General features: G+C 38.5%; 1 protein-coding gene across 4 annotated transcripts in view; it reads left to right on the top strand.

Moving 5' to 3' along the window:
* LOC113227642 (prothoracicostatic peptides-like) overlaps window positions 1-25772 on the top strand; it is a 93873-nt gene that overhangs the window by 59668 nt on the left and 8433 nt on the right. For 2 of the 4 annotated variants that reach the window (XM_026460606.1, XM_026460604.1), the window contains exons 2-5: window positions 20176-20271; window positions 22229-22633; window positions 22796-22897; window positions 23142-23235. In XM_026460606.1, the coding sequence (XP_026316391.1) occupies window positions 20176-20271; window positions 22229-22633; window positions 22796-22897; window positions 23142-23235 (697 nt within the window). Of the gene's footprint in view, window positions 1-20175; window positions 20272-22228; window positions 22634-22795; window positions 22898-23141; window positions 23239-25772 lie in introns of all 4 variants that reach the window. The other 2 variants (XM_026460605.1, XM_026460603.1) reach the window with 1 other exon arrangement.

Genomic DNA, 25772 nt, shown 5'->3' with positions numbered 1-25772 from the left:
AGTAAACAATATTACCCGACATACTCATAGTGTAAGTGTAAGGCGCTTAAACATTATAATTCATATGATTCCCCTATATACTTACATATGAGAATAAAAATAAAATAACACTGCTGACTGTGTTGCGAACATATAAATCGTCAAGTTAGTGTACATTCGACTCGAGAGTCGATGCCAATCTCACATTGATATTGGTTTCTTGAGTTGATGTATGTATCTACATATCACATATCTATGTACATCTGTAGATTATGTGATTTGAGTTTAATTAAGATACAAGTTAATTTCATGTATTTTGTTCCAATCGTGGACGAATAACTCAAGACGACTGCTAATCTCCGTACTACAGTTCGTACTAATGAAAAAGGTCGAAATCCCGTCTTAGATCCAGTTGGCGCTGGTCAATAGCCTGGAAATAGTTTCTATTATGTAAATGGCAGTGATATTAATTCATTCCTCTTTGTTATCGTTTTTTCCCTAGTAGCAGGTATTATTCAAATATTGACCATGAGCGGAAGTTATTTTCTGAACTTTGACAAATATACGTACGAATAGATGGCATTGTGTGTTACAAGTAATTTATTAATTACTGCTTGCTAATATGGGTAGATGGAGCTAATCCTAAACAAAACAAAAGAATAACCGGCAGAGTCCATAAAAATCTATGCTAAAAACGCCATCTAGTTGATTTGTTTGTTATCACTAGAAATTAGGTAGCTTTGATATTTTATTTTATATTTTTATTTATTTATTTATTTATTTATTTATTTATTCACTCTCACATAAGGAAGATTGTACATTATAATTATATGTTAAACAAGACTTAATAATGGCTAAAGTTAGCTACCTAAAGCGAGAGTCTGGAGTTCGTACTAGGTAACTAGACCTGTGTTACAAATCTCCAGGCTCCCACCCCGTTACAATTTATTTATTTAGTTTTCAAAAAGGTAAGTATATAATCTAAAAGGAAAGATATGAAGATGTTTCGTGAGTGAAATTTGTGTGTGTGTTTGTGTGTGTGTCTGTGTGTGAGTGAGTGTGTGTGTGTGTATGTAAGCGTGTGTGCGAGTTCTGAATAATATAATATTATAATATTTAAAATAATTACATTTATTTAGTGACTTTTATGAAATTTTCACTAGATTGGACTATGACTCCAATGTTAAAAGCCATTTCATCAATATAAATTGAAGCTCGTCAATGTAAACCAAATTACTTACAACTATAGCTGCTTGAGACTCGTCATAAGGTTTTTTGTTTGTTGTTAGTTGATAAAATATTATTTGCACCGACTAGTCTGAAAGACACGGTTAGGCTCGGTTAGGTTTAAAAGAAAAAACATTTTCCTCTGAAAATTACTTTCGAGGTTATGAAAATTCGACCAACGTTATTTCTGGAAAATGTCATTTCGGACTACGGATAGGTAACCGAAAAGAGTCGGCATTCGGTATTTTACGGAGAACCCAGTAGTTAAAAATAATCTCATGGGTACATAAATAATTCAAAACTAGAATTCAGAAAAATCGTTTAACGCACCCACGACTCATACGATTTACCAAGATCATTAAGTCCATGTACGTTTTAGTAAAAGAAGTTTAGTGTTCATGGCTTTATTACCCTATTGTAATAGAAAGAATAAGCCTTTCCAAGAAATATCATTCATCGGTGCAAATAATATTTCTTCAACTGTACCAGCCCTTCGGTTTCCTAATCAGTCGGTTGCTTAACAATTTTCTTAAATGTCCTTTGGAATTTATTACCTTTTACACTACCCCCACATTATGTGAAGCGTAGACATTTAAACTGAATTTATGATACTTTTACCATCGTTTTATGGTACTTTTACTTGCTAAATGTGAAACTATACTTGTAATTAAAGTAAAATAAATGTCTTATGACGGAGCACCATCGAGGTTATTGGTTTACCATGAAACGATCGATCTCTGAGTTTACGCTCCGGTCCAAATTTTTACAAAAGTATACATCTGTATGTTTGCATCTGATTTTAAAAACGTATCAAGTCAAAATGTAGGACATACCAATACAACGGTTAATTTAAATGAGTAACGTTGAAAACTAATTAGTTAATCATCGGAACGAGACTGGTAATCAATTTACTCAAACCATTTGCGAATGTAGAGTGACAAGGGCTGTCGCTTGCCGGTCTGTAGTACGGTCTCATTTCGTGGCTAAGCCTGGCTTCTCTCAGCACTTATTTAAGGTTCTAAAGTAACAATCCTCCTACAAACCTTTGGCATACGCAAGTATCCATCGTACAACTATTTCAATTATCGTACTACTTCACTCGTAACAAATCTGCTGTCACTACATTTATGAATATTAGACGTTAAATCGTTTTTCGCTTAAAACATTCAATATCGACGTGAACTATCGCAATATCCCGAAATGTTATTTTACAAAGTTATTAATACAAAGATCGAACACTTACAAAAAAATCTTTCGATCAGACCGGATTCGAACCGACCGTTCCGTTGCTCCTAGCGAACGGAGCCACGGAACGAACCAACGGACCTCACGAATTTTTGTATGTGCTTGTTGTCGGATCTTTTTACTTGGATTTCAACGACTTTTTAGCCGTAGCGCCATCTATGAGAAATCTATGAAAATATTTCGTCACCCAGTTAATCACCAACTTTACAACTACCAACCCTCGCTGAAGATGTCGCTATTCACTGTAATTAAATTTGTATTGAATTGATATTCAATTATATTTCGTGGAATTACTCCACTAGTTTGTTATAATCATGAATAAAAAGATCGAACACTCAGAAAAAAATCCTTCGATCTGGCCGGATTCGAGCCGACTACCGAATCTCAAAATATTTTGAAGCCAATGATAAAATGTGTATCTTAATAAAATATTATATGCATTAGCTAACAGTGGCCGTAATGATAGCTACTAATAGCCTTTTTTGCATTTCAAAAACCAATATACGACAGTTATGTTTATTTGTTAGTGAACATATAAAGAAGTTAAAAGAATTGCAATGTTATAAGGAAAACTATAAAACAACTCCTTTATAATCAAATACAATTGATTTAAAAGAACAATGAATGCGGCACTGAAATGGTTTCTGTAGTTCGTTGCTGAATAATGTCCTTTATTTTTAAATATATAATAGACACACGCTTGGCCACAATCTCACCTAATGGTAACCGACGATGTGACCGACGGACGATGCAACGCATTTGCCTAAAAAACGCCTATTAACTCTAGCGTTGAATAGCCCCAAATTTTACTTTTCGGGAAATACAAATGCCGGTAACGCATTCCATTCCTTTGCCGTACGCATCAGAAAGGAGGAAGCGAAGCACTTAGTGCGAATAGGTGGAATACCAACGACATAAGAATTGAGTGCTCCGGACCTTCTAGTCGACCGAAGGAGGAACGGTGAGGGCGGAACTAAATTGAAAAGTTCCTGCGCACACTCCCCGAAATGTATCCGATAGAAAACCGACAAGCGCTACTTTTCTGCGATGTTCGAGATTTCGTAGCTTTAACTTCACAAAAGCATTGTTGTTAATAAGTCTCTTTGCTTTTCGCTCCACCGAGTCCAAGGCAGCCAACTGGTAATGGGCGAAACCGTCCCAAAGGTGGCAGCAGGACTCCATATGCGATCGAACTTGTGCGTTATACAGATTTAAAAGCTGTTCAGGTATGAAGCACCGCCTGACCTTGTAAAATATGCCTAGTTTTGTGGCAGCAGTTTCCGCCAAGCACTCGATGTATCGGCCAAAGTTGAGGTTGGATAATAAGTCCAGACTAAATAGCTCAAAGTGGTCCCTTATCGACACGGATACATCTCGGAAAGTCGGAGTAAAGTGTAGGGGACTCCGTTTTGATATAAAAAGATACGCCTGCATTAAAACTAACCCTGTTTGCCTCTCCCTAGTCGAAAACCACTTTCAGGCTCAGATTCAAGCGGGTGACCATCGCCCCTCGTTTACACCGAATCTCTTCACTGTTGTCTCGGGCGTCTGGCACATAACTCTCTACCACTGTGCTGTCGTCTGCGTACCCAAAGATACCGGGCATCAGGAGCAGGCCGTTGATATGCAGCAAGAATAGAGTGGCGGAGAGGACAGGTCCCTTAGGTTCATCGGCATTTATACCACGAGGAGCAGATGAGTAACTATCTACAACTACACGGATTGACCTATCCTTCAGAAAATCGCCTATTCATGTGCAAAAGCCAACAGGAATTCCGTAAGCTAGAAGCTTGTTTAACAGCCTATCGTGCCAAACCCTATCAAAGGCCTTCGAGAGACACGGCAAGTGATTCACCGCGTTTCTCGACAGCCTCGCTCCATAAATGTGTGGTATACGCAAGAAGATCCCCAGTAGATCCACAACGGCGAAAACCATACTGTCGATCACTGAGGAGATCGTTATCTTCGAGGTATCCAAGGAGACGGCTGTTCAATACGCGCTCCATAGTCTTACAGAGTATGAAGGTGATTGTGATAGGTCGATAATTATATGGGTCGGCATGACTACCTTTCTTAGGTACAGGCTGTACAATTGCAAGCTTCCAGATTTTCGGGAATATCCAGAACTCATAGAGAGGCGATACAGGCGCGTCAACATCGGAGACAACTCGGGTGCACAGTTCCGCAGGACAATCGCTGGGGTTCCGTCAGGGCCACTGGCTTTGTTGACGTCTAATTTGCGTAAAGTTTTCGACACCTCTTTTTGACGGATAGTGATCTCGGGTATTTCCGAGTCACAGCGAGGTAGTGTAGGTGGTGTTTGCAAAGTAGCGTCAAGACGGGAGTTGGAAGCAAAAAGAGAAACAAAAAGATTTGCTTTCTCTTCAGCGGTGTGAGTCAGCGATCCGTCAGCTCTCATTAAAGGCCGAAGGGATGACCTGCAGAAATTCGCTTCGACCGATTTAGCGAGCGACCAGAATGCTTTACTCCCGGATGGGTATGAAGCTAACCTAAAAAAAAAATAAAAAAAAATACCTGTCCCCAATACGACTAATATGGCCGAAGCGAGCTTTCCGTCTCGCTTTTTTGCAGGATCTAGCGGCTTATCTAAGCCTGGTACGCAGATTGCTTTAGCGTTTCCGCAGCAGCATACTCAACGTTAAACCAAGGGCGAGTTTTGCCGCTGGAGGAGACTGCGAAATACGGAATAAAGTATTCCATAGCCCGAATAATCACCGCAGAGACGGCAAACGCGCAGCACGTCGGATCGTCAGGAGAGAAGCACAGCTCCCGCCAGTCATAAAATGCCAAGAAATGCCGCATCGCATCCCCATCTACTGACTTGTATCGCCACATCCTCCTAGTACCTCTCGTACTAAGATCGGGTGGGGAGTAGACAGATACAGATTTCACTTTTGTATTTCGATTTTGTAAGGGAAATGAACAATATTTTTTTAAATATCAACTTACTTCGCCGACGCTTGCGCTTCTCAATTATATACAGTGTATATGGCTCAACAATTTATAAATACATAGATAATTTGTTTAGCGTCTTCGCGATGTCATTCCATTCCTCCACGACGCATAACAAGTAACCGTGAAGGTTACTCTAGTGACCTCGACGTGATTACACACACGCTCAATTACATTATATTTCCTGTTACAGCTTCGTGGCTGCATTTTATCACTGATATTAATATTATTCTGTAATAAAATTGTTTACTGCTATTAGAAGATACTATAGTGTAGATATGCTACCTAACGTACTTTTTATACTTGGAACATTTCGTATAATTAGTTATTTTGATTGTATTACCCACGGACCGGCGAGTGATACTCTGAGAATATGAAGCGCTTTGCTTTACCCTTCCCGAAAGCTACAATTTGGTGTAAAAACGCTAGCGTTTTCTCAAATACTTGGACAAAAATGAAAACAATGGGAATTGTGTGGTAAAAAAAAGTATTACGCTCACACAAAATGAATTCAAATTCAAAATACGATCTTCGACAATTTTCATAAAAGGTGTGTTAGCAAAAAAGGTTTTCGCAACATTGAGCTATCACTAGAAAAAAGGCGAGACGTCAGCCGACATTGTGGTGAAGCGTTCGTCTTTTTTGCATTCAAAGCATATTTATTGAAATTTTCCTCTTTGTTCCCATAATAAGTAAAAAGCCTCCAACTGAAATCACTGAAATATTTTCGTTTTCCATTTTTTTTGTTTTTCCATTTACATTTCTTTACTCGGCGACGAAGTTATGAGTGCACATTTGAACAAAGGTAATATTGCACACTTGGTGTAAAAAGACCACATCTGCAAAATTAAATTTTTTAGTAGAGGAGTTTAAAGATTCAACGGACGAAATTAGTCGATAACTTTTTATGCTTCAACAGGAGAGTTTGTAACAGTCAAATGTCATTGGTATTATTGCAATGGTTTACCACACATTAGGTTTGTTGCCGTGGTATCTATAAGAACCCAAACAACTCCGCATCGACTTAACGTACCTACGTAACTGCGGTGAAGTTAACCGCCCCTGTTTGTTAATTAACTCTAACATTGAAAGGGTAACCAGCTGTATAAACACTATCGGGCCATTTTCACTCCAAATGTTGTGTTGTTTATACTAATTGTCAGATAGAAAGAAGAACGCTTAATTCCGATTGATGGACGACCACACGACAGCCTGATAGAAGGTTACTTAGCCCTGTCGGAGTTATAGGATGCTACTTAGGAATGAAACCACGAAACCGTTTGCCTCCAGCTAAGCATGACATTAATTCTCCCCTTTTTGGCTGAAGCTTACGTCTAGCAGTGTATTGCCTAATATTTTTTACTTAAAGGACAGGTTATATATTCATACTAATAATCCATTCACAATACTACTTATATAAAAAAAAACTTTAGGTCTTACGTATTTAAATTGCGTTTGTTTATGTTCATGTATAAATGTTTGTTGGAATAATATTTTAATTAGCTATTTAACCACAAGTCTTTACATGGCAAAGATAATAAAATAACGAATATGTTTATTTTAAAAAAACACGTTGCCACACCTGGAACATCGTCGTCGAGAAGATTCGCATGTAACCTCCAGCTGCACCACTGTAGCATTACAAAGCTGTAGCATTGGCAGACCATTGTGGTTCTCGGAATGTAATAAGAATTACATAAGTAAATGTTCAATAATTACCGATATAATCACACAGTTGAATTCCGTTCAGATTCTTCGCGTGTGATCTACAGTGATTCAAATGATTTCTAGAAAGGGCGTCTCTCCGCAGGGAACGTCAAAACAATCGTAATTTGCTAGATTCACAGAATATTTTAATTTGGTTCTAAATAAATATTTGTGTCGGCAGTGTTGATGAATATCAACACTTTCCCCTTCGATCAAAAGAGAACCTTTCCACTTTATGCCAGCTACTTATCGGTTACAGTAAAATATACATAACACAATCCACAATCCAAAATACAAATGCGGAATATATGTACAATGCGCTCGTCATTGATTACGTCACAATTATAAAACCTAAATATTTAGCCGTAATCAAAATTCGAGACAACTTGTTTGTTTAAACAAAAAAAGTTTAATTAATCCACAGCTCATATTCTGCATAATAATCAACTTTTGTTAATTAAATCAAGTCGAGAACATCAGCATTCGCCATTTTCGTTTGTTCGATCTGAGAGAAAAATACGGCGATTTATTCACCGGACACAAACAGAATCCGCGATGGATAATTTAGAAATTTTAATTATAATTTGGGATTCGCACCTCATTCCCGGCGGTAATCAACTCATTTGCTAGAGAGAGGGAACGCCGTTTGTCGACCACGGGCGGACGCGAGTTCGAGTTTACGAATAAAATTATATCGACTCAGCAGAATGCTATGAACATCCTTGTAACAACTTTTTTAATGTAACAAAATATCCATTGAATTTTTCAACATTCCTGCAACTCTGGCGTGGCGCGGTAAAGGAGGCTGTCGATGATCGTTTGAAATCTTTCATTGCCGATTGCTCTTAAGTGTTTTATGTTAATACAATTCAAAACAGACTTTTAAAACGGTCGAAAGGGAACCTTCTGGCGAGGTCCGGAGGCTGTAACTGCTACGACTATAGACCGGGAAATCAGAGCGGTTTTGGGAAACATTGAAATTTTTTCAAAAATTAAAGGACTACTACCAGAAGTGTGTCTATGAAAGGATTCTCTTCCAAATTTTTTTGGTATTTTTGACCAAAAAAATAAACCCTAGTCTGTAAACGTGACTAAAGAGCATAGCGGATCTAAATACCACTTTTGTGTTTGTTCTAATTAATTTTAGAATCTATTAACCACTTAAGCTTTTAACATTTGCATTATTTCACAATAGCCGAATACAGGTCTGTCTTATAACATTATACACTGCACAATTGTATAAATTAGCTGTATAAGATAATAAATAACGTCTTTTATGCTAGTGATTTATTTACTTACAAATTTTGTGGTTTTGATGAGTATTTCAGTGTAAATAACTTTATTTTTGCCAATATATATGTACCGCATAATATGGCGACATAATATTAACGATCTTACATAATACATAAAAAAAACACTCACAGTTTTTTACTTTTTGGCAATAACAGCTTTTCAATCCTAATACATGAACGAAATATAAAGTAAAATTGGTTAACCTTACCGAATAGTATTATTACTATGTCAATCGTTCAATTTCTCCCAATTGTCGCACCACAAAAGCGCTAGTATTACCCTTATGCTATAAAATTGTGCAAACTCTAACACTTATATCTAGCCTCAATAAGAGAATCTTACTGTAAACCCTTATGTAGCGTGCTGGGATGGGATTTAATTATAGCCACGATCGCGGTTCGACTGCAAACTTTAAACCTAAGTTAAACAGCCGCTGGCGAAGTGCAACTTGATTATGTGCAACAAGTTAATGTTCTGCGAACCATTGGGAGACATGCGAACCGTGACAACATGCAGCTGTGAGTTGCTTGAGCTGCATGTTGTCACGGTTCGCATGCTGCTGCTAACCAGCTTGATGACTCAAAACTTTTATGACGATGCACGCAATGGTACGCATTATGTCGGTATCTATGTAATATATTGGCTGGTGTTTTTATCCATAGATACATAATACATATTTAAGCTCACGGCCTTGTCCCACAGTAGAGGTAGGCAGAGATCACTGAACGCCAGTTTTTTAGTACGAAACGTGCTGTATTTTAGTTGTGTTGCACTCCGTACATCGGTGGTTAAGTTTAGTAATTTTCGCGAGCTCGCGTTAATATAATTGACATTTGAATAGACATCGTGACAAAGTACGGTTACTTCTCAGAACAGCATTTATTTACATGTGTCACATCGCGTAAACCAACAGACGTTTATATCACAGACTCATAAATTTAGGCAGATATTCCTACTAGGGAATGAAAAATAAACTACCTAATTTTTATTTTGCTTTCACCTAGTGAATAGATAATAAAAACGTTATTCAGCACTTGAGATGTGCTTGATTTGCCAAAGCCTTATTTTGCTGATCCTTATTTATTCTACACTACTAAAGTGAGCATTAAGCTATATAAGGGTCATATAACGCTTACCAATAACGCTCAGATTTTATGCACGACATTTTATTATCATCACAAGCATCGAGTAAGCTACGAGCTACGACAGCACTACGTTAATGCTACGGCGTAGCGTGTAAGTGCACTCTAAACGCATGTAGAACTTGTATAAATTCGACCGACGACGATCCTTTAATTCTTTTCGGATGCCATTTAATACAAATTTACTTACTTTTAATACTTTCAAATCGTAAAATGTTTTTAATTAACGGTTAACCGAGTTTAATAACCAACAATTCCAAAGCACACTGTCATGGTGTGAAGTGCGCTCAGTATCAAAATTGGGGAGCTCTTGGGCAATGTTTCTAAAGAACGGGAGTAACAAGTGGGCGGTAAGACAAAGCGACCGCAGGGGGCGACTGGGGGGGCGAAGGTAGGGGTTTCAACTTGTTGTTTAAGAGGCTGAAACTACTCAAAATAGGCTCTGTCAACACACGTGTTTGCGTCTGCAGTACGTAACAATAGTACAGTGTGAATCCCTGTAGAGTGATTCAACTTCGCCGCCTGCTCTCTGAACCTTACAATGGATATCTTAGTTTTGCCAAAGCAAACCAATTGTGTTTCCTGTTATTTCATAGGTGTATCCCGAAACTCAAACTGGACCTTAAAGTTTAACATGGTTTTCGTCTATCTATGCCATCTACATTTATTTTTTTTCAACCAGAACTCCTTAATTTACCCCAAACTTATAAACAGTTTTATTTCGAAGAAGCAATAATTTTAATTAACAAGGAATGTCGACCGATAGCCAAAAATCGTTTCCGAAAGAAAAACAGATGTCGATAGTTTATTCCATCCCTTTACCGTACTCATTAGGAAGAAGGAAGCAAAGCTTCGTTCGAATGGGTGGTATAGCAATGATTTAAGGATGGTGTTCTTTTTGATCGACCAATGGAAAAAGTAAATTGTAAGGTTCAAGATTTCGAAGCGATTCCACTAGAGAGTCTGTCAATTAGTCTCTTTGCCTTCCGCTCTGAATCTGCATCAGCGGAACTCCCAACACGAACGAACTTATGCTTGCCAAAGATTTAAAATTAAACACAAACAACACACATACAGACTATTTATCACAATTTGCATATGAAATGTGTCCAACTTATAATAATTATTAGAAACATTACTATAATTATAATAAATTCTATCACTTTCTGTTTTCTCATAAAATAGACTAAGCCTTGCCAAAATTTGGGAGAGGACACTGATTCCTGTCAAATAAGTTATACTTAGCTCAGGAGTCAGGAACTTCATTATTATGTTATAAACTATTTTGTGAAATAACCATTATTATTATTATTCAAATCTGTACAAAAAGACATGTGTGTACCCAATTCCCACTAGTGATGTTTGCCACTTCGACGGTTTGCCACACATAAAGCGCGTAGCGGACTTTGAACTATGGCGTAGATGGACGAATTCTGGTGGTAAGTTGGCCATTAACAACAAGTACTTCTTAACGCAACTGAACAAAGGACAAAGTTATGGTATTCCATGTCTCTTATACTACTTTTAAATTCTAAATCAAACACGTTTGCACTACTACTTTTCATGCTTGTTCCATTTCCTAAATTATGTCAAAATGTATAAAGAGCATAAACTAATTACATAATGTACAAACATTCACAGGCGTTATACGTAAATATGGGTACTGTTACACTTGAAAACTTCAATGAAGCGAAAGGTGAGTAGGAGACTTGCGTCAGCAATTGCGTTACACGACAGACTTGCGAAGTTTCAATTTTAAGGCAATAATCCCGAATATAGTCATGTTTCATGTGTCATTGTTTCGAAATAATACTTTATCATAACCACGACTAAGTATTTACGTATTTCATGAATGTTTCGAACTGACTTGAAAAGTCATGGAGATCCCTGTGCGGGACATTTATTTTATTTATTTTTAAACAACTTCAAAAAAAGGAAAAGGTTCTCAATTCGTCTGTATTTTTTTAGTGTACTTTACGCGACATTTGTGAACCGATTTCGAAGATTCTATTTTGTTAGAAAGGGGCATCTCAGTAATGGTTCCATTAAAATTAGAAGAAAATATTCCACCTCTAAGGGTGGCAAATTAGGGCATGAATCCGGTTTATTGAATAACGATTGCAATAAAACTTAGCACATCGATGTAATCCAATGAAAATAAAACACAGCGAAAATGGAGCAAACTTTTGTGGAGGTTTCTGTTTAATCGTGAAAAAGTTATAATTATATTTCACAAATATCAAGTGGGCTCTGCCGGTATATATAATAACTCATAGGTACATAATATACTTCTGGACACGTAATTCGAGCCACCTCGCATTTTTGTCGTAAAGGGCTAGAATACAAAAGTAGTGTTATCGTCGAAGAAAAAGCTTTCCTTTGGATTTGCAAATCCCAAACTGCAACAAGGATTCGTGGAAAAGACGTTTAGTGCTGGTTTCAAAATTGCTTAATAGTTTTTGATCAATCAAACATTGTTATGTTTAGGACATTCAATACTGAAACTGCGAGGTGTCTCGCATTGTGTCCGAAAGTGTATATTTAAATATTTTTACATTTGCATTAATTTTTCTTATTATTTTTTAAACTGTTACTATTTATAGGAAATGAAACTATTTTTCCGGATTTAAATCGCGTTATATTTGTTTTTTCAAACAAACCGACGTTTCGGGCCCTTTACAGGTCCCATGGTCACGGTTGACTGTTGACGCTCAGCCAACATTAACACTACCCACACTACACAAACTTCTCACTGTTTCTACTCTCAATGCGCCGCAACTCGCCGTCCTCGAAAAGACAAAACCCGCACTGAGCTATGACTTATTTGGCTTGCTGCGGCGCACACAAGCTAGTGATTTATATAATTATAATTATAACGCACACACTCAACATAGCCCCGCACTAGGGAAACCCTGTGTCGCGGGTGCCATGGACACACATATAGACAACCACAAATTACACCCAAACTCACGAGAGAAATAATTGTAGGCCATACAAATATTTCTCCCGGCCCGGGAATCGAACCTGGGACCTCTGCGTGGCAGTCCGGTATGGTAACCGTTCGGCCACGGAGGCAGTTATTATTCTTTAGCACTGACAGTTTTTAAGTAATTTAATTTAATTTCTTGTTGTTACTTGTTCTATCTATCTGTTCACCGTTATATTCATCACATTATTTACTACTTTTTGACTGGAAAGTGGAACAACACCTATCATGGCATAGCTCTCGCAGTGTTAGAATTATGTGATTAGAATACGGGACGGTAGTACAGTTTAAAATTGACGATGACAAGTGTCATTTGTTTACCCACAAAAAAGAGATGAGATTGCCTACTAAACAATTTGAAACTCATATACTCACAATTGCCTGCGGTTACCTGCGTGTAATCGATTTACAAACAGTTCCATATTAAGTAGTCGGAGACAAGCGTGTCGTTTTAAACTGGTTTCTTGTGAGAACCACAGCTAGATCGAGCTGTAGTTGCAGCGAGCAAGTCGCGGGCGCCACGCGGCGCTTGTTAGCTGCAAACGACCTTTTCATTGTTAGCGGGTACGAACAACTCTAACGGGAGTATAATTGCTCTGTCAGATTAGTTTATAAGTTTCAAACTTTCGCACTAATTACGAGTAGATTCTTGTAACTTTAAGTATTTTAGACTCCTTTAGATAGTTAAGCTAGAAACCAGTAGTCCTTCGTATTAGTCTGTCGTCTGTATGCGACTGCCCTTTTACTCTCGCGTTTACGCCATGACCAAGGAATAGAAACGAAATAGGAATACTAAACGAAAAGTACTAATAGTAGGTATTTGCACCGTGGAGTGGACAAAAGTGGGGTCGTTAAATAAAATATAAAGATATACGAATATGCCAAACGCGAATCTCCAAATATTCGCTGTACGTTGTCCGTAACGAATCTCAACAACAAACAGTTCTTTAACTCCAAAAAATCTACTGACCACCCTTTTGCATTCGTTTGAATTAAATTCTAATTGCCACCTCGTTTCAAGGCGTACCTTTTTACCAGCAGCCGTCGTCGTAAGTAATTATAAACCTTTTATACATACAATTTATTATCGTAAAAGTTACAAAAGATAATGACTCGACGATTCACGTATAAGTTTCAATAATGAGAAGGAAATTACCCGTCGCGGGCGAAACGCAACCGAGCAGAACAAAGAAACACGTGGAGTGACCCATTTAAAGAGCAGACAGCGCTTGTGCCAGTGCTTGCGCCGCCGCAGGCTTTAAAATACTTGAATACAAAGGAGTTACTCGCACGCTTATGCCGTGGAAAATAACAAATGATTGCGTCTGCAGAGCTCAGAGGGCTCTCTATTCGCTTGTTGTCGACTTATTGTTTCATACTTTACAAACCACCATCGATTTCAATTATATGTCACACTGCTGGGCACGGGTGTCCTCTGAGGAGAGATTTAGGCGTCCCGATGCATTCCTTCGCCGCCAGCTAGAGGTATTGGGAACACTCACAAATATACGTTGCTTAGAGGTTAAAATCATAGGTAGGTATGTGCCGTCAAATGGATTCGAACCGTCCACTTCTCAATTAAAAATCAACCGATAACGGCTACGGCGATAGTGGACTACCACTGAACTTCATTCAAGTTGTTAACTTACTATTTCTAGTTGAACAACCGTTTTAATCGATTTCATGTGCGGATTTTTTGCATTTGCAGATTTTCAGCCTGAATAACATTTTTTGTTAAAAAATAATAAACCGAAAATGAATCTCAGATTTAACATTCCCCTTTCAGTCATCGACAAAATAAATAACATAGTGTTACAATATTCACCCAAAGCCTTATCTTCACTTCACATCTTACTGAAACGTCTTTAATTAAATAGTAAACTATAATTATTTAAATACTAAATTAATATGTAATTGCAAGTTATGTCAATCAAAATGCTGTAGGCCATTGCATAATTCTAATAGTTGTTTTTATTCATATTGATTTTAAATTCGTAATTATCATGCATACGTACTGCGCTAGTAGCCGAGAGTTGTTCCTTCCGGAGCTTCGTCACATTTTACTAAAATGCTCTAATCATAGTCATAACGTTCAATTATAATTATTTAATTCGTCAATTATTAAACATTGAAGTTGTAGAATGCGATTAGAACTATTAGAAAATGATTATTGAGTATTTGTTTTGAAGGCAATTGTATTGACATTTTAATTTTATGATTACCAATTACGCCGCTAGAGGCCACGGCTAGTAAAGAAATTGTATGATTTTGAGCGGGGGAACGAAGAGGGTTTTTGTAGTATTTGAGTGTCTATTTGGTGAAAAATATAGAAATAAAACGGAATCCAGATACTATTGCGTGTTTGTTGTGCTCTTCCCCTGAGGTTTATAGTATTAAACCGCTGATGCTACAGTGAGTACTCATGACTATGAGAGTGCCTTGTGAAAGTAATATACCTTAACACTTTCTTCTAACTCCGGCCGGATATTAAGCCCTGTTTGGCGCAAAAAATGCCCGCGGCGTATCCCGCCGAAGGGCAACGTGTTCTCCGGACGGTCATTAACCATAAACGAAGAGAGAAGGGCTCTCGAGTATGACAATTTGTAAGTCGGCTATTGCGGAAACAAGCCTCTTGAACAACCGTCAAATGATCCATATTACATATCTTTTCGAGTCACCAAGGCAGACAACAGTCACGTGGATTCATGAGTTACATACAAATTCAACCTCAGTTTGCATTTTACGTTGCAATTTGGGAATTCGGTAATAAGGGCGTAGCAGTGATATGAGCATTACTGCGATTCCGTTTTGAAGGGTAAGGGTGATGGTGAAACTTTGCCGTAATTATTGTGACGGGTGCAGTGTCGGTGCCTCCCAAATGTACTCTTTACTTACTCTTTCCGTTACTTGGAATCATAAAAAGTCGTTTGATAATGTATTGTTAGTGTTCATGTTGGCAAATGTTTCAATAAGTCAAATATTATATAATGTTAAGAAACGAAAGTTAGAGGCGCATACAACTTCTAAATCGTTGTTCAGATTTATACTTTATACATTCATACATTTATACTTTGTCCCTATATAGCTGTGATTAAGCTTTTCAGGACTTTCTAGCCCAAAATCACTTCGACGAATTTATTCATTACGATCGCTACTAGATAAAAAGTTCCGAGAAACCCCACAAAAGTAAAGAACTTGATGGTTATGATGATTCCAAGTGATTTTACTTTCTCTCGTTAAGGCTTGTGAGCGCTTATAGAGGTATTGCGTATGAATCATACAGCCTCTTTTCAGTGCATCTAATGACAATTGAGACGCAACCTCTACTCCACTACACCATAATCGTAATGCGCTCCATCGTTGTTTTCACATATTTGATGTAAACTAATAAACCAACTGATAAACCGAAATTATTAAATGTTCTAGGCGTATATAACATTAACCCTGGCACGACATAGGCAGGTGCGTCAGAACATGAGTTAGAGAAAGACTTATAAAATATAATTTCAATTGCTTTTGATATGAAAACGCATCGGCACCGTATACGCGAAATCCGACGACGTTAATGTCGTCATATTATATATTATATTGCTGTCATTTTAATTATACGTCATCGTCACGCGTTGCCTTGCAACAATACTACAAAGTATATATGAAGCTCCAAAAACATGGAAAACTCCGAATAAAAACATAAAAAAAAAACATCGTTAAAACGACATTATCTATAATAATTGATGTAGTTATACTATCAGTCCGTGTTGCGCCAACAAAGAACAGCAATATTCCATCAACTAACACCCGTCCAGGTGCGTTCATTAACTTTAAATCGCCATTAATAAAACGGGCTGTCGCCGGTTTGCTCTGTCAAGGACCCATAAACAGTCAATAGTCAACAACTCGTTGCAAACCTCCGCCGTGCTCCGTTACAAATCCTTTAATTTGTTTCGCACGCAACACCACTCGGAGTTTTCTAATTAATCAGCTTCAGCGTTAAAGCCGACAGCAATCGACGCGAAGTTTTAAAATGACTATAGTTCGACATTCATTAATGCTAACAACTCCTCGAACGAGCTTTAGTTAATCAAGTTTAAAGTGCCTTTGATCTTTTCGCTTACCATCTGTTTGTTTCAGCTTAGGTGTGCTCTTGAAACTCTTTTGTCGGTGAACCAGTTAGTCGGCGAGAACAATACAAAAAGTGCAGCCGCCGAGTGGCACAAAGCTTCTTATTATGATGTGATCCTTTGTGCCTCTTTTCTTTCTCTTTGAACGCTTTGTAAATTGAAATAGCGCTTTGTTAGCCGTCCTTAAGAGAAATAGTTTTCACTGGCATTCATGAAAAAGTAGACTTTATTAAAACTGGCAAACAGTTGGAGGGTGGACAACAGTGTCGTGAGTTGTAGACATAAGGTATAAGTCTTAGCCTGTGAACAAAAGAATTTCTGTTTCAGATGTCTACTTTCAAAGATGATTATAGGTATTTGGACTCTCTGCATCACGGCCGTCTATTGCTACGTAAATAAATAATAACATAATAAAAATAAATAAATAACGCATACAATCATAGATCCGCACCAGGGAACAAACCAGGGAACTCATAGATACACACATAGATAACCACAAATTACACCCAGACTCACGAGAGCAATAAATGTGGACCTGAGAAGTGTTTCTCTCGGCCCGGGAACCGAACCCGGGACTTATGCGTGACAGGCCAGCATGGTAACTGTTCGGCCACCGAGGAAGTTAAAACGTAGGTAAAAAATCTTCCAAGATAGCCCGATAGTTTAAACCCCCAATTTTTAAATATCGGAACAACCCCTTCCGATAGTTTAAAGGTTCTTACGTGGCTAAGAGGCATAAATAGCCGTCGGGTGGCGGGTCATCAGCCGAGCAGCAGTCGCGGGGGCTGGCGATCGCGGGCCGCCCGCGTCGGGCTGACCTATTGCAACGCACTGACATTACCGCCGACCGGCAGGCGGTGGTGCATGGCAGTGTATTTTTATCACAACATGTTGCGATCAATACTTTCTTAAATGTAATAACCGGTTGACAATGTGACCTTTCTTCAATATGGCTTCCAGTGAGAAGACTTCCTGCTTTTTATTTTTTGACGAGTTGAACCTTAAATACAGCGAGACGTACTTACCTAAGTTACCTGCAATTATACATAGGGCGCGCTATAAGTTTCCGGAATTGTCACAATAAACAATATTTAAAAAGTAATTACAACATTTGTAAATGGAACTCTTTGGCTGTAGAATACAGTTTGTTTCATCTGACTGTCACTTGTTTTTGTATTATGGCGTCATTTCAGAAATTGGTTGTCTACATCACCATGGATTTAACTCATGAACATTTTCGTAGTATGATTTTCGTACGACTTTAAGGGTAATGTAACACTTCAGCGGAGCTTCGCTCGGCTTCAAACTGCTTTTGGCGATGAAACACAATGCAAGAAGACTATTTATAGCTGGTTTGCAGAATTCAAACGCGGTCGTGTGAATCTCAGTGACGAATTTCGTGATGGTCGCCTGTCCACTGCTGTGAACAATAAAAATATCGATGCTGTGCGCCGTATGATCAAAACGGACAGGCATGTGACATACTGTGAGATTCGGGCATCTTTAGGCATAGGCATGAGTCAAATACAATCAATACTACACAAACATTTGGGTGTGAAAAAACTGTGCTCTCGGTGGATCCCACACAATTTGACTGAGGCTCAAAAAATGGATCGCGTCACTTGATGCAATGCCATGCTTACCAGATTCAACGAAGGGGCGTCAAATTTGGTGTGGAACATAGTAACAGGTGACAAAACATGGATTTATAGTTACGATCCCAATACAAAGCAACAATCGAGCGTATGGGTCTTTAGAGATGAGCCGAAACCAACCAAAGTGGCGAGCGTGCAAAGTGCCTCTAAGCGGATGTTGCTTCTTTTTTAATAAAACTAGACATCTTGCACCACGATAATGTCAGTTCTCTCACGGCCAGACAGACAAATTAATTTTTGAAGGTGAACAACGTTGACCTTATGAGCCATCTCGCGTACAGTCTCGACCTGGCACCTTGTGATTTTTATTTATTTACAAAAATTAAGAACCAGTTACGCGGTCAACGATTTTCATCACCTGAAGAGGCTGTCGAAGAGTATGAAAAATACGTTTCGGAGATTGTCACGGAGGAGTGGCATAACTGTTTTCAAAATTGGTTCATTCGCATGGAAAAGTGCATTAGTGCTAACGGAGAATGTTTTGCGAAACAATAAATTTATTTCTGACCATTTATACTATTTTTATTCTTATTTATTCCGGAAACTTATGATGCGCCTCTTGTATAAGTAACAAAAGTTATCAATTTTCATTGGCTGAAATAAAATATAATATAGATATGCTTATATTTTATACCCGACATGTCATGGCCAAGCCATGGCCAATGCACGGCGTTACTGTCCTTCTAAAAATTTTATTACAATACAACAATTTCACTCCAACCGCGATCGTCACATATCAAACAGATAAATCTCGTTCATCAAAATGGGAATCGGCGGTTAGCGTCCACAGCTTCGTTGATACAATGCAGAACAGTTTTCATAGTAGATTTATTTGTTTATTTGTTTTCATGGCATTGCCAATCTTTCCTCAATTATCGCAATCAATTATTGCAATAAGATAGCGTAGGTAATTGTTTAGAAAGAAAGCTACACAGAAAAACCCTCGTGTTGTGAAAGTCTTACCGGACGAACTTTAACGAAACACGCAAAATAGGCGCCTTGACGTCGAGTTGAAAGATCATTTCGAGCGAATTAAACACATTATTACTTTATATCAGATTGAATGCGCTAAAGCGCGCGAAACTATTGGAATGTGCATAAACTTCTATATGTTCTTATTCTATATTTTACCTTCATAGACTATTCGCACGTGAAGTCTGCGTCGCGATCATTAATTAGTAGAATGGGAAGGTGTCTCGTGTTTGTTTTTCTTAGAACTGTGGTAGCTCAGAGGGTGAACGGTTGCTTCCCAATCGAGAGGTTGACGGTTCGATTCCCTATACTGACTTTAACTTCTACGTTTAGTATTATACTTTTGCGAATGCTTAGTAGCCACACTTCTGGGTATTAAAATAAATAAAACAAAAGTAACGATGACAATAAATATCGTATGAAATTTGCATATTGTCGGCTGAATTCGACAACCTCGTTTTGAGTAGGCACAAAAACAGAATTACTATTATTAGAAATAATTATAAAACATTTTATGATTATAACTTTATTTTATACCTAAAAGGTATACAAATTATAATTGAAGCTTTATTAATTATAATAGCTCGATATTCGATTCGCTTGAAAAGTAAAAAAGGCATTTCGGCCAGAAACGGAGCTACGAGGTTTTCAAGTTTAGTCGACGATTTACATTTAAGCAGGTTCACAACAATGGTAAAACGCGTGAAGTCCCCAACCCGAACAGGCTCGGCCAGTGTGATGGATAATGGCCTAAACCCTCTCCTGAGAGAAGAGTACCCAGCAGAGGAACAGTCAGACAGATGATGATATTCCCCTACGACAATGATTTGTAATACAAGTGTTGTAACCAGTGGTTGTGTGTTGTGTTGTTGCAGATGCGTTGCTGCGTGGCCGCGCTCTGGGTGTCGGCGCTGACGACTCTGGCTGTCGCCGCTCCGCCGGACGCCGCGCACGAGCCGCCGTCCGCGCAGGTATATGCATGCTAGTGCCGCTAGATTCTTCTAGTTGAATTAACTTGACATAAACCTACGCACACGCGCACGATATTGGTTTTCTATTAGGAGCAGTAGAGCAGCTTGTGAAATAATTCATCTAGGGAATAATAAATAAATAAATAAGTCATTTATTGTCTCAGAATAACATTTTTTAAAAGAATTCCTACATGCAAAGAAAAGAAAGTCAAAACACTAAAAGTATATTGGGACAAAACGCATAGGCTCAGCTTATGCTGAAACGGCGATGGTATCGTGCAGCGCCGCAGTTTTTCAGCCTCTGCCTACTCCCTTATGGTATTGAGCGGGAGTCATTGCTACGAGGGCTTTCATCTTTTATCTATTTCTTGTAAACTAGCTCGTAACAATATCCAAAACAACGAATGCACATAGGATTACAATTATAGTTATTGGCATAATAATAGTTAATGTTTAAAAAAAAAGGAAAAGACAAACAATATGTAGGTACAAGTAAACAAGTTCATGGAGTTCGACATTGTGTGTTATTGTGTGTATACGTGTGCGTGAGTGCGAGAGCGTTATTATTTCAATAGTAATTTATCTTAGGGATTTGTGTCAAAAGTATTTTACAATTTTGAAAGTTTTACAGCAAGCATGCATGTAAGAACTGACACTGGGTTCCGGCAGTGGCAGTGCCCCTTAGATCTTTGCGATTTAAAGCTCTGAATGGCACTGCAACTGTTATGGGCAGGCGTGTAGCTTACCACCAGGCACACGACCTATTCTTCCCGTCACTTGATATTATAAAAAAAATTGATCCAGAGTCCAGACTATATAGTAACTTGATGATGTATTTAGGAATTCAAAAGTGCAACTCGTCGTGTTTCTTATCCATGTTGCTGCATACTTACTTACACATGATTTAATTTTCATAACTACGATGACGATACGACCCTTAGTAGACGAGTGTGCTGTCGGCGAAGAACAAATAAGAAACGAAGTTGCAAAGTTACAAAAAGCTCCACTCTCCGGCGCGGCCCCGCACACCCGTGACGCCACTGGTGCCGACGGCAAAAACAGAGGCAACTTCTCACCGCAAGGGTCTTAGTAACGATCCGGGAATTAGCGAGAATCAAGAACAATAGAGGCTACAAAAACTGAATGCCGTCACAAGCCAATGCACGGCGTTTAAACTTTTGCTACTAGACTCGTGTTCGCTTGTAATAATAGCCTTCTTTCAGTTGCATTGTCTTGTTTCTTGCGCAAGTATTAGAAAAGGAAATTTTGTTTAAACGGGAAATAATTCATTACTTACTATGTTTCTTAAGAAGCTCCTTGGCCTACAACGAAACACCTGGCAACCAAGAATTATTGTAATTAGGTGTCCAACGTAGACAGTTATTTTGTATACTCATGAATAAATATAAGCATTGAAAATCGTCATGATATTCCTTGTATTATTTTCACGGGTAATTTACAACAATCAGTCTTTCGATTAAGCTCCTTCACGCTCCGCCGCGTCTGCGCCAATACTTCGCTGTCAACCGAGACCACATCTGTTATTTTTCCCTAAGTTTCCCTTTCATTCTATTTTCCCTCAACTGCCTAATGTCAAAGAAACCTATAAACCGTTTGGTTTCTTTTAAAATGGTTGCGTTACGTCATTGTAAGAATAGAATGGCGGTTATAGGAAGTCCACAATGAATAATACAGTGGGTACGGATGACGCACGCGGTTCGTCATTTGATCGATGCATGTCTGTCACAAGTGCAGGCGCTCAGTGCGGCTGTTTGCCGCACGCAAAAAAGTAATTGAATTAAAAGACATCCGCTCTAGTCTAATGCTTCTTAATCCTTGATGCACTTCAATATTGTACTATAATATGACTGGTACACGTGTGACGGCCACCGATATTAGTTGTATGACGCCTTTGTCACAAACTGTCTTTTCGCTCAACCTAACTTTATTTCCACAGAATGACAACGAATTAGAACTTACGGAAGAAGACAAGCGCGCGTGGACAAGTTTACACGGCGGGTGGGGCAAGCGGGGCTGGCAAGACCTAAACTCTGCGTGGGGCAAGCGTGCTTGGCAAGATCTCAATACTGCTTGGGGCAAGCGCGGTTGGCAAGATCTCAATTCTGCCTGGGGTAAAAGAGGCTGGCAAGACATGAGCTCCGCTTGGGGCAAACGTGGTTGGCAAGACCTTAACTCTGCGTGGGGCAAACGAGCCTGGAAAGATCTAAACACCGCTTGGGGCAAGCGCGCCTGGCAAGACCTGAACCCGGCTTGGGGCAAACGTGGCTGGCAAGACATGAGCTCAGCGTGGGGTAAGAGGGGTTGGCAAGACATGAGCTCGGCGTGGGGCAAGAGGGGACCCGTAAGTATTTATGAACCAAAAAAAAACAACTGAAATGAGAAAAGCAAGCTCTAAGCTCAAAAAGAATCTTGTTTGAGCAAGTGTCAAATGCACCAAGAAATAATCGGATAAAAATAATAACATAGTCAAGTTAGTCAATATTAACTAATAATGTACATACAGGAGAAATGGGCGAACCTGCACGCGGCGTGGGGCAAACGATCCGGACCCGAACCTGATTACGAGGACTACGAAGCGGTCATCGAACAACTCCTGCCCACACAGGTGAGTGCGTCTGCTACCTCGAGCCTAACAATTTGTACAATGACGCTATTGAAATAAAATCTAGCTTAGAAAGGCGAGTTAACAAGTTCTTGAATTTAATAGTAAAATAATACAAACCAGAATTTTAACATCAGGCGAAAGTTGCTCACCCTTACGCAATATACGACAAGTACGTAAGGGTTTACCTAGCTACGCTGCATCTTCTAAACACAGATGATGTGAATGACAGTGTTGTCGTTGGCAGGACGGCGAGACGATCCAAGTTCCCGAGAAGAAGGCGTGGCAGGCGCTGCACGGCGCTTGGGGCAAGCGTCCCGTCAAACAGGCGCAGTTTAACAGTGGTAATACGTACTTCTTATCGAACATATTTCTCGTTGTATTCATTTACTTTGCGCGATCTGATATTTCAAAGAGTTAATATTTGTCCTATAAATGGAGTAAAGTGTCCGCGTGCAAAGGAGAGGCTTTATTGGCCCCGTAATTTGATTATGCTCTGAGTTCAACGCATAAATTCGAAATTATTTTAAAAGTATTTTAAATTTTGAACTGTTTTCCAAAAGCCCTTGAGGTTCTTGAGATGGTGTCTATCAACCGTGTAAAGGTAGCGTGTCAATGTTCTAATTAATTCCATATCATTTTATATTATTACATGTATGAACTACGTGAGGTATATAGGTACTTGTGGGTATGTAGGGGTGCATGTTACACGTTAAGTCGACAACACTTATTACTTGTCCTGTTATCTTTGACCATTATTGGGTAAAGCAGCCTCGGTACCGATTTCATAATTATCTCCTTCCAGAAGGAACACAAAGCTATCGATAAATAAAGGCCGTTGACTCACGGAGAAGACTTTAATTTATAATATTTTTCATTTAAAATTAACTAGTAAAGTGCTATATAACCAAAGAATAATAATATAAATACGTAAAATGAAACACATAACATGGCTACATTTTAGGTAATGCATTACATAATGTTACATATTGAAAATCGGAAGAGATTTGTTTGCAATGAAACTCGGAAACACAAGTTCCAAACTCCGCCCGGTCCATACGGTCATATGAAACTTTCGCCGAAGGAAACCCGGCAAGTCGATTACACGCGAGTGCGGCACTCATAGCGAAGACCTGAACTTCGAGCTCTAGGCACACTAAACACGTGACATTCATATTTTGCGCTGTACATGTTGAGTATAGTATTTTTTATTCCAGTTTTGCAGAATGTAACCCTTCAATCGTCACGATACTATTCATTCATTTATTGCTCATACCGCGTCAGTACCCCTCTCGTGCTTGATTGTAAGAGAACTCTGCGCCCACCTCGTGCGCTAAATGGGTTTCTTTGTGCTTCTCATCCTGAATCATAAAAACGGTTTGGATGAATTGAAAACGAAAAGATAGTCCGTGGGATATAAATTGGTCTCACATCCCGGAGATTACTTCATCTTTTCACAGACAGGCTTTTACGAATCCCGTTTTAAATGGGTTATCTGCTACTTAAAATAATCAGGCTGAAGCACCTACTGGCATGTGTTTTCGACCATACACCTGCTTTTGAAGGATCTATAGAAACCGATCTCACGAGCGACATAAGCCTAAATAAATTGAATTTAAAATCGAAATGTTTAAAGAAGAACCAAACGCTGAATACGTAAAACACAGACGTAAGGTAAGTAGTTCGTAAGACAAAATGTAAAAATGGAAACGAATTGTTCGTTTGGGCGCGGCCTAACTTTGCCCATGCATTTGCAAAAATTTAAATTACGCCGAACTTTTTGCACTCTCGACTTTGCACCTTAACACTTTGTGTTAACGTTTGTTACTTCCTGGCAGATTTCGAAATTATTTACATAGAGAGAAAGTTACACAAAAAGTTGAAAATGCGCGATGCATATGCATGACGGCGAAAACAGCTATCATAACATTCTGTGAAAACCGAAAACAAATTTGTTACGCTAAAACTGAGGCAGCTCAGCGGAAACACGCAATACGATGAAAATGCACGCACATAAGGACTAATTGAAAAGCAAACAACGGGGCGGGTACAACAGGTGGTTCTATTGGTACCTATGTAGCGAGTAGTTAGAAAGTAAACAATTAGCGTAACACTTAGGTAGGTAGTAGGTACCTACTTAGGTAGGTAGGTACTCGTACATGTCATACTTATGTAATATGAATAAAAACAACTATTGAATAGATAAAAAAACCGACCTCAAAAGTACGTGGAATTACGTCTTGCCAAGTTTTACTGAAATATCCCCTACTTCGCCACTATACAGAACTTGACACAGGAAATAATAAAAATCGGTTCTCGCTACTCAAAGTACATTGAGAGAAAAACGCCTTGAATTGGAGAATAGCAAAACCAACCATTAAAATAAATGCTAATGAAATAAAATTTTTTGGCGCTATTTATAAACATGGTTTAATTTTAATTTAATTAGAGGTAAATGATTTTCAAAACACAATCGAATTGAGAACCTCCTCCTTTTTTTGAAGTCGGCTAAAAATCATCACAGAACTTTCTGTAGCATCTGACATTTCGCGTTTACGATGCAATAGAATAAATATCATGAAATATATTTCGTATGTTTTTATATTACACAATGGATAAATAAGACATAGTTCATATCTTGAGACTAGTGGGAAATCTCACGGCGAAAACATTTTGGTAAATGTTAAAGAGTTGAACAAGTCGTTTCAAAATTTAACCTATTTATGTAACATGGTTTGGTATTTTCACAAATGAAAACAGTTAATTAAACTTTACTAGTTAATTGGCAATACAAACCGATTATAAAATATTGATTGCATTTAATCGAAAATATACGCGTACACGAATCTGAATTCTGTGGTAAGAAATAAATAAAATG

This window comes from Hyposmocoma kahamanoa, unplaced genomic scaffold (assembly GCF_003589595.1).
Source record: "Hyposmocoma kahamanoa isolate Upper Pololo Valley unplaced genomic scaffold, ASM358959v1 212, whole genome shotgun sequence".
In the NCBI taxonomy this organism is placed as follows: Eukaryota; Metazoa; Arthropoda; class Insecta; order Lepidoptera; family Cosmopterigidae; genus Hyposmocoma; species Hyposmocoma kahamanoa.
Note: the sequence above shows the minus strand (reverse complement) of the source record. Positions and strands in the feature narration are given on the sequence as shown.